The sequence below is a fragment of the Ranitomeya imitator genome, chromosome 2 (assembly GCF_032444005.1).
Source record: "Ranitomeya imitator isolate aRanImi1 chromosome 2, aRanImi1.pri, whole genome shotgun sequence".
Classification (NCBI taxonomy): Eukaryota; Metazoa; Chordata; class Amphibia; order Anura; family Dendrobatidae; genus Ranitomeya; species Ranitomeya imitator.
The window spans coordinates 271,093,494-271,103,747 of record NC_091283.1 but is presented as its reverse complement, the minus strand read 5'-3'; the positions used below and the strand labels follow the sequence as shown (position 1 = coordinate 271,103,747).

Below are 10,254 nucleotides of genomic sequence, written 5' to 3'. Positions count from 1 at the left end.
CCTCCCACTGTCCCGCCCATACAGGAAACTCCACCTTCCGGGGCTGTCACTGCCATACGCGCCATAGCCGCTAGAGGGTGCCAGGGTCACAGACCATCAGCTCCAAGGAAACATCTGTAACGTGACATTATGTAGGAGCTAGTGCTCTCTGTTATCAGCCACCGCCTGCACTCAGGTCCTCGCTTGGTGTCAGTTAATAACAGGCACATGCTGCGCAACAGCTGAGAGTTTGTTACTGTTGCATCCGGTCTTGTGATTTGATACAACGTAGCGAATCAGAGTAAGAAAAACGGTCAGGGAAGGGTTAATTAGTGGGCGGAGCCGTCCCCGAATAACAGGAAGAGTCACATGGTGTATACAGAGGACTGAGAGACCCCCAGAGTATGGAGTCAGCGGACCCCCTGTACCAGCGGGCACTATGGCGGCTATGCAACGTCATCATGGCGTCATTCCTCACCCTGGCGGCCTATGTGCAGGTGAGGAGCAGGGTGACTGCAGCACAGAGTATTTCAGGAGAGCAGTGTGCTGGTCTATGGGGGTCACAGAGGGAGATATATGGTGGAGGAGCAGGGTGACAGCAGCACAGATTATTTAAGGAGAGCAGTGTGCTGGTCTATGGGGGTCACAGAGGGAGATATATGGTGAAGGAGCAGGGTGACAGCAGCACAGAGTATTTCAGGAGAGGAGTGTGCTGGTCTATGGGGGTCACAGAGGGAGATATATGGTGGAGGAGCAGGGTGACAGCAGCACAGATTATTTAAGGAGAGCAGTGTGCTGGTCTATGGGGGTCACAGAGGGAGATATATGGTGGAGGGAGCAGGGTGACAGCAGCACAGATTATTTAAGGAGAGCAGTGTGCTGGTGTATGGGGGTCACAGAGGGAGATATATGGTGGAGGGAGCAGGGTGACAGCAGCACAGAGTATTTCAGGAGAGCAGTGTGCTGGTCTATGGGGGTCACAGAGGGAGATATATGGTGGAGGAGCAGGGTGACAACAGCACAGAGTATTTCAGGAGAGCAGTGTGCTGGTCTATGGGGGTCACAGAGGGAGATATATGGTGGAGGGAGCAGGGTGACAGCAGCACAGAGTATTTCAGGAGAGCAGTGTGCTGGTCTATGGTGGTCACAGAGGGAGATATATGGTGGAGGAGCAGGGTGACAGCAGCACAGAGTATTTCAGGAGAGCAGTGTGCTGGTCTATGGGGGTCACATAGGGAGATATATGGTGGAGGAGCAGGGTGACAGCAGCACAGAGTATTTCAGGAGAGCAGTGTGCTGGCCTATGGGGGTCACAGAGGGAGATATATGGTGGAAGGAGCAGGGTGACAGCAGCACAGAGTATTTCAGGAGAGCAGTGTGCTGGTCTATGGGGGATCACAGAGGGAGATATATGGGGAGGAGCAGGGTGACTGCAGCACAGAGTATTTCAGGAGAGCAGTGTGCTGGTCTATGGGGGTCACAGAGGGAGATATATGGTGGAGGGAGCAGGGTGACAGCAGCACAGAGTATTTCAGGAGAGCAGTGTGCTGGTCTATGGGGGTCACAGAGGGAGATATATGGTGGAGAGAGCAGGGTGACAGCAGCACAGAGTATTTCAGGAGAGCAGTGTGCTGGTCTATGGGGGTCACAGAGGGAGATATATGGTGGAGGGAGCAGGGTGACAGCAGCACAGAGTATTTCAGGAGAGCAGTGTGCTGGTCTATGGGGGTCACAGAGGGAGATATATGGTGGAGAGAGCAGGGTGACAGCAGCACAGAGTATTTCAGGAGAGCAGTGTGCTGGTCTATGGGGGTCACAGAGGGAGATATGTGGTGGAGGGAGCAGGGTGACAGCAGCACAGAGTATTTCAGGAGAGCAGTGTGCTGGTCTATGGGGGTCACAGAGGGAGATATATGGTGGAGAGAGCAGGGTGACAGCAGCACAGAGTATTTCAGGAGAGCAGTGTGCTGGTCTATGGGGGTCACAGAGGGCGATATATGGTGGAGGGAGCAGGGTGACAGCAGCACAGAGTATTTCAGGAGAGCAGTGTGCTGGTCTATGGGGGTCACAGAGGGAGATATATGGTGGAGGAGCAGGGTGACAGCAGCACAGAGTATTTCAGGAGAGCAGTGTGCTGGTCTATGGGGGTCACAGAGGGAGATATGTGGTGGAGGGAGCAGGGTGACAGCAGCACAGAGTATTTCAGGAGAGCAGTGTGCTGGTCTATGGGGGTCACAGAGGGAGATATATGGTGGAAGGAGCAGGGTGACAGCAGCACAGAGTATTTCAGGAGAGCAGTGTGCTGGTCTATGGGGGTCACAGAGGGAGATATATGGTGGAGGAGCAGGGTGACAACAGCACAGAGTATTTCAGGAGAGCAGTGTGCTGGTCTATGGGGGTCACAGAGGGAGATATATGGTGGAGGAGCAGGGTGACAACAGCACAGAGTATTTCAGGAGAGCAGTGTGCTGGTCTATGGGGGTCACAGAGGGAGATATATGGTGGAAGGAGCAGGGTGACAGCAGCACAGAGTATTTCAGGAGAGCAGTGTGCTGGTCTATGGGGGTCACAGAGGGAGATATATGGTGGAGGAGCAGGGTGACAACAGCACAGAGTATTTCAGGAGAGCAGTGTGCTGGTCTATGGGGGTCACAGAGGGAGATATATGGTGGAGGGAGCAGGGTAACAGCAGCACAGAGTATTTCAGGAGAGCAGTGTGCTGGTCTATGGGGGTCACAGAGGGAGATATGTGGTGGAGGGAGCAGGGTGACAGCAGCACAGAGTATTTCAGGAGAGCATTGTGCTGGTCTATGGGGGTCACAGAGGGAGATATATGGTGGAGAGAGCAGGGTGACAGCAGCACAGAGTATTTCAGGAGAGCAGTGTGCTGGTCTATGGGAGGTCACAGAGGGAGATATACGGTGGAGGGAGCAGGGTGACAGCAGCACAGAGTATTTCAGGAGAGCAGTGTGCTGGTCTATGGGGGTCACAGAGGGAGATATATGGTGGAGGGAGCAGGGTGACTGCAGCACAGAGTATTTCAGGAGAGCAGTGTGCTGGTCTATGGGGGGGTCACAGATGGAGATATATGAGGGAGGAGCAGGGTGACAGCAGCACAGAGTATTTCAGGAGTGCAGTGTGCTGGTCTATGGGGGACACAGAGGGAGATATATGGTGGAGGGAGCAGGGTAACAGCAGCACAGAGTATTTCAGGAGAGCAGTGTGCTGGTCTATGGGGGGTCACAGATGGAGATATATGGTGGAGGGAGCAGGGTGACTGCAGCACAGAGTATTTCAGGAGAGCAGTGTGCTGGTCTATGGGGGGTCACAGATGGAGATATATGGTGGAGGAGCAGGGTGACAGCAGCACAGAGTATTTCAGGAGAGCAGTGTGCTGGTCTATGGGGGTCACAGAGGGAGATATATGGTGGAAGGAGCAGGGTGACAGCAGCACAGAGTATTTCAGGAGAGCAGTGTGCTGGTCTATGGGGGTCACAGAGGGAGATATATGGTGGAGGAGCAGGGTGACAACAGCACAGAGTATTTCAGGAGAGCAGTGTGCTGGTCTATGGGGGTCACAGAGGGAGATATATGGTGGAGGGAGCAGGGTAACAGCAGCACAGAGTATTTCAGGAGAGCAGTGGGCTGGTCTATGGGGGTCACAGAGGGAGATATGTGGTGGAGGGAGCAGGGTGACAGCAGCACAGAGTATTTCAGGAGAGCATTGTGCTGGTCTATGGGGGTCACAGAGGGAGATATATGGTGGAGAGAGCAGGGTGACAGCAGCACAGAGTATTTCAGGAGAGCAGTGTGCTGGTCTATGGGGGTCACAGAGGGAGATATATGGTGGAGGGAGCAGGGTGACAGCAGCACAGAGTATTTCAGGAGAGCATTGTGCTGGTCTATGGGGGTCACAGAGGGAGATATATGGTGGAGAGAGCAGGGTGACAGCAGCACAGAGTATTTCAGGAGAGCAGTGTGCTGGTCTATGGGAGGTCACAGAGGGAGATATACGGTGGAGGGAGCAGGGTGACAGCAGCACAGAGTATTTCAGGAGAGCAGTGTGCTGGTCTATGGGGGTCACAGAGGGAGATATATGGTGGAGGGAGCAGGGTGACTGCAGTACAGAGTATTTCAGGAGAGCAGTGTGCTGGTCTATGGGGGGGTCACAGATGGAGATATATGAGGGAGGAGCAGGGTGACAGCAGCACAGAGTATTTCAGGAGTGCAGTGTGCTGGTCTATGGGGGACACAGAGGGAGATATATGGTGGAGGGAGCAGGGTAACAGCAGCACAGAGTATTTCAGGAGAGCAGTGTGCTGGTCTATGGGGGGTCACAGATGGAGATATATGGTGGAGGGAGCAGGGTGACTGCAGCACAGAGTATTTCAGGAGAGCAGTGTGCTGGTCTATGGGGGGTCACAGATGGAGATATATGGTGGAGGAGCAGGGTGACAGCAGCACAGATTATTTAAGGAGAGCAGTGTGCTGGTCTATGGGGGTCACAGAGGGAGATATATGGTGGAGGAGCAGGGTGACAGCAGCACAGAGTATTTCAGGAGAGCAGTGTGCTGGTCTATGGGAGGTCACAGATGGAGATATATGGGGGAGGAGCAGGGTGACAGCAGCACAGAGTATTTCAGGAGAGCAGTGTGCTGGTCTATGGGGGTCACAGAGGGAGATATATGGTGGAGGGAGCAGGGTGACTGCAGCACAGAGTATTTCAGGAGAGCAGTGTGCTGGTCTATGGGGGTCACAGATGGAGATATATGAGGGAGGAGCAGGGTGACAGCAGCACAGAGTATTTCAGGAGAGCAGTGTTCTGGTCTATGGGGGACACAGAGGGAGATATATGGTGGAGGGAGCAGGGTGACTGCAGCACAGAGTATTTCAGGAGAGCAGTGTGCTGGTCTATGGGGGTCACAGATGGAGATATATGGTGGAGGGAGCAGGGTGACTGCAGCACAGAGTATTTCAGGAGAGCAGTGTGCTGGTCTATGGGGGTCACAGAGGGAGATATATGGTGGAGGGAACAGGGTGACTGCAGCACAGAGTATTTCAGGAGAGCAGTGTGCTGGTCTATGGGGGTCACAGAGGGAGATATATGGTGGAAGGAGCAGGGTGACTGCAGCACAGAGTATTTCAGGAGAGCAGTGTGCTGGTCTATGGGGGGTCACAGATGGAGATATATGGGGGAGGAGCAGGGTGACAGCAGCACAGAGTATTTCAGGAGAGCAGTGTGCTGGTCTATGGGGGTCACAGAGGGAGATATATGGTGGAGGAGCAGGGTGACAGCAGCACAGAGTATTTCAGGAGAGCAGTGTGCTGGTCTATGGGGGGTCACAGAGGGAGATATATGGTGGAGAAGCAGGGTGACAGCAGCACAGAGTATTTCAGGAGAGCAGTGTGCTGGTCTATGGGGGGTCACAGAGGGAGATATATGGTGGAGAAGCAGGGTGACAGCAGCACAGAGTATTTCAGGAGAGCAGTGTGCTGGTCTATGGGGGTCACAGAGGGAGATATATGGTGGAGGAGCAGGGTGACAGCAGCACAGAGTATTTCAGGAGAGCAGTGTGCTGGTCTATGAGGGGTCACAGAGGGAGATATATGGTGGAGGGAGCAGGGTGACAGCAGCACAGAGTATTTCAGGAGAGCAATGTGCTGGTCTATGGGGGTCACAGAGGGAGATATATGGTGGAGGAGCAGGGTGACAGCAGCACAGAGTATTTCAGGAGAGCAGTGTGCTGGTCTATGGGAGGTCACAGATGGAGATATATGGGGAGGAGCAGGGTGACAGCAGCACAGAGAATTTCAGGAGTGCAGTGTGCTGGTCTATGGGGGGCACAGAGGGAGATATATGGTGGAGGGAGCAGGGTGACAGCAGCACAGAGTATTTCAGGAGAGCAGTGTGCTGGTCTATGGGGGGTCACAGATGGAGATATATGGTGGGGGGAGCAGGGTGACTGCAGCACAGAGTATTTCAGGAGGGCAGTGTGCTGGTCTATGGGGGTCACAGAGGGAGATATATGGTGGAGGGAACAGGGTGACTGCAGCACAGAGTATTTCAGGAGAGCAGTGTGCTGGTCTATGGGGGTCACAGAGGGAGATATATGGTGGAAGGAGCAGGGTGACTGCAGCACAGAGTATTTCAGGAGAGCAGTGTGCTGGTCTATGGGGGGTCACAGATGGAGATATATGGTGGAGGGAGCAGGGTGACAGCAGCACAGAGTATTTCAGGAGAGCAGTGTGCTGGTGTATGGGGTTCACAGAGGGAGATATATGGTGGAGGAGCAGGGTGACAGCAGCACAGAGTATTTCAGGAGAGCAGTGTGCTGGTCTATGGGAGGTCACAGAAGGAGATATATGGTGGAAGGAGCACGGTGACAGCAGCACAGAGTATTTCAGGAGAGCAGTGTGCTGGTCTATGGGGGTCACAGAGGGAGATATATGGTGGAGGGAGCAGGGTGACAGCAGCACAGAGTATTTAAGGAGAGCAGTGTGCTGGTCTATGGGAGGTCACAGAAGGAGATATATGGTGAAGGAGCAGGGTGACAGCAGCACAGAGTATTTCAGGAGAGCAGTGTGCTGGTCTATGGGGGGTCACAGAGGGAGATATATGGTGGAGAAGCAGGGTGACAGCAGCACAGAGTATTTCAGGAGAGCAGTGTGCTGGTCTATGGAGGTCACAGAGGGAGATATATGGTGGAGGAGCAGGGTGACAGCAGCACAGAGTATTTCAGGAGAGCAGTGTGCTGGTCTATGGGGGGTCACAGAGGGAGATATATGGTGGAGAAGCAGGGTGACAGCAGCACAGAGTATTTCAGGAGAGCAGTGTGCTGGTCTATGGAGGTCACAGAGGGAGATATATGGTGGAGGGAGCAGGGTGACAGCAGCACAGAGTATTTCAGGAGAGCAGTGTGCTGGTCTATGAGGGGTCACAGAGGGAGATATATGGTGGAGGGAGCAGGGTGACAGCAGCACAGAGTATTTCAGGAGAGCAATGTGCTGGTCTATGGGGGTCACAGAGGGAGATATATGGTGGAGGAGCAGGGTGACAGCAGCACAGAGTATTTCAGGAGAGCAGTGTGCTGGTCTATGGGGGTCACAGAGGGAGATATATGGTGGAAGGAGCAGGGTGACTGCAGCACAGAGTATTTCAGGAGAGCAGTGTGCTGGTCTATGGGAGGTCACAGATGGAGATATATGGGGAGGAGCAGGGTGACAGCAGCACAGAGAATTTCAGGAGTGCAGTGTGCTGGTCTATGGGGGGCACAGAGGGAGATATATGGTGGAGGGAGCAGGGTGACAGCAGCACAGAGTATTTCAGGAGAGCAGTGTGCTGGTCTATGGGGGGCACAGAGGGAGATATATGGTGGAGGGAGCAGGGTGACAGCAGCACAGAGTATTTCAGGAGAGCAGTGTGCTGGTCTATGGGGGGTCACAGATGGAGATATATGGTGGGGGGAGCAGGGTGACTGCAGCACAGAGTATTTCAGGAGGGCAGTGTGCTGGTCTATGGGGGTCACAGAGGGAGATATATGGTGGAGGGAACAGGGTGACTGCAGCACAGAGTATTTCAGGAGAGCAGTGTGCTGGTCTATGGGGGTCACAGAGGGAGATATATGGTGGAAGGAGCAGGGTGACTGCAGCACAGAGTATTTCAGGAGAGCAGTGTGCTGGTCTATGGGGGGTCACAGATGGAGATATATGGTGGAGGGAGCAGGGTGACAGCAGCACAGAGTATTTCAGGAGAGCAGTGTGCTGGTGTATGGGGTTCACAGAGGGAGATATATGGTGGAGGAGCAGGGTGACAGCAGCACAGAGTATTTCAGGAGAGCAGTGTGCTGGTCTATGGGGGGTCACAGATGGAGATATATCGTGGAGGGAGCAGGGTGACAGCAGCACAGAGTATTTCAGGAGAGCAGTGTGCTGGTGTATGGGGTTCACAGAGGGAGATATATGGTGGAGGAGCAGGGTGACAGCAGCACAGAGTATTTCAGGAGAGCAGTGTGCTGGTCTATGGGAGGTCACAGAAGGAGATATATGGTGGAAGGAGCACGGTGACAGCAGCACAGAGTATTTCAGGAGAGCAGTGTGCTGGTCTATGGGAGGTCACAGAAGGAGATATATGGTGGAAGGAGCAGGGTGACAGCAGCACAGAGTATTTAAGGAGAGCAGTGTGCTGGTCTATGGGAGGTCACAGAAGGAGATATATGGTGGAAGGAGCAGGGTGACAGCAGCACAGAGTATTTCAGGAGAGCAGTGTGCTGGTTTATGGGAGGTCACAGAGGGAGATATACGGTGGAGGGAGCAGGGTGACAGCAGCACAGAGTATTTCAGGAGAGCAGTGTGCTGGTCTATGGGGGTCACAGATGGAGATATATGGGGAGGAGCAGGGTGACAGCAGCACAGAGTATTTCAGGAGAGCAGTGTGCTGGTCTATGGGGGTCACAGAGGGAGATATATGGTGGAGGGAGCAGGGTGACAGCAGCACAGAGTATTTCAGGAGAGCAGTGTGCTGGTCTATGGGGGTCACAGAGGGAGATATATGGTGGAGGGAGCAGGGTGACCGCAGCACAGAGTATTTCAGGAGAGCAGTGTGCTGGTCTATGAGGGGTCACAGAGGGAGATATATGGTGGAGGAGCAGGGTGACAGCAGCACAGAGTATTTCAGGAGAGCAGTGCGCTGGTCTATGGGGGTCACAGAGGGAGATATATGGTGGAGGAGCAGGGTGACAGCAGCACAGAGTATTTCAGGAGAGCAGTGTGCTGGTCTATGGGGGTCACAGAGGGAGATATATGGTGGAGGAGCAGGGTGACAGCAGCACAGAGTATTTCAGGAGAGCAGTGTGCTGGTCTATGGGAGGTCACAGAGGGAGATATATGGTGGAGGAGCAGGGTGACAGCAGCACAGATTATTTAAGGAGAGCAGTGTGCTGGTCTATGGATGTCACAGATGGAGATATATGAGGGAGGAGCAGGGTGACAGCAGCACAGAGTATTTCAGGAGAGCAGTGTGCTGGTCTATGGGAGGTCACAGAGGGAGATACATGGGGAGGAGCAGGGTGACAGCAGCACAGAGTATTTCAGGAGAGCAGTGTGCCGGTCTATGGGGGTCACAGAGGGAGAAATATGATGGAGGAGCAGGGTGACAGCAGCACAGAGTATTTCAGGAGAGCAGTGTGCTGGTCTATGGGAGGTCACAGAGGGAGATATACGGTGGAGGGAGCAGGGTGACAGCAGCACAGAGTATTTCAGGAGAGCAGTGTGCTGGTCTATGGGGGTCACAGAGGGAGATATATGGTGGAGGAGCAGGGTGACAGCAGCACAGAGTATTTCAGGAGAGCAGTGTGCTGGTCTATGGGAGGTCACAGAGGGAGATATATGGTGGAGGAGCAGGGTGACAGCAGCACAGAGTATTTCAGGAGAGCAGTGTGCTCGTCTATGGGGGTCACAGAGGGAGATATATGGTGGAGGAGCAGGGTGATAGCAGCACAGAGTATTTCAGGAGAGCAGTGTGCTGGTCTATGGGGGTCACAGGGGGAGATATATGGTGGAGGAGCAGGGTGACAGCAGCACAGAGTATTTCAGGAGAGCAGTGTGCTGGTCTATGGGGGTCACAGGGGGAGATATATGGTGGAGGAGCAGGGTGACAGCAGCACAGAGTATTTCAGGAGAGCAGTGTGCTGGTCTATGGGGGTCACAGAGGGAGATATATGATGGAGGAGCAGGGTGACAGCAGCACAGAGTATTTCAGTAGAGCAGTGTGCTGGTCTATGGGGGTCACAAAGGGAGATATATGGTGGAGGAGCAGGGTTACAGCAGCACAGAGTATTTCAGGAGAGCAGTGTGCTGGTCTATGGGAGGTCACAGAGGGAGATATACGGTGGAGGGAGCAGGGTGACAGCAGCACAGAGTATTTCAGGAGAGCAGTGTGCTGGTCTATGGGGGTCACAGAGGGAGATATATGGTGGAGGAGCAGGGTGACAGCAGCACAGAGTATTTCAGGAGAGCAGTGTGCTGGTCTATGGGGGTCACAGGGAGATATATGGTGGAGGAGCAGGGTGACAGCAGCACAGAGTATTTCAGGAGAGCAGTGTGCTGGTCTATGGGGGTCACAGAGGGAGATATATGGTGGAGGGAGCAGGGTAACAGCAGCACAGAGTATTTCAGGAGAGCAGTGTGCTGGTCTATGGAGGTCACAGAGGGAGATGTATGGTGGAAGGAGCAGGGTGACAGCAGCACAGAGTATTTCAGGAGAGCAGTGTGCTGGTC

The 10,254-nt window shown here is 53.8% G+C and overlaps 1 protein-coding gene across 2 annotated transcripts in view; it reads left to right on the top strand.

Annotated features, from left to right (window-relative positions):
* Nucleotides 1–173: 173 nt before the first annotated feature.
* TMEM220 (transmembrane protein 220) overlaps nt 174–10,254 on the top strand; it is a 38,378-nt gene continuing 28,297 nt past the window's right edge. Inside the window, exon 1 of one of the 2 annotated variants that reach the window (XM_069749214.1) lies at nt 174–476. In XM_069749214.1, the coding sequence (XP_069605315.1) occupies nt 384–476 (93 nt within the window). In that variant the 5' untranslated portion in view covers nt 174–383. The remainder of the gene's footprint in view (nt 477–10,254) is intronic. The other variant, XM_069749213.1, reaches the window with a different exon arrangement.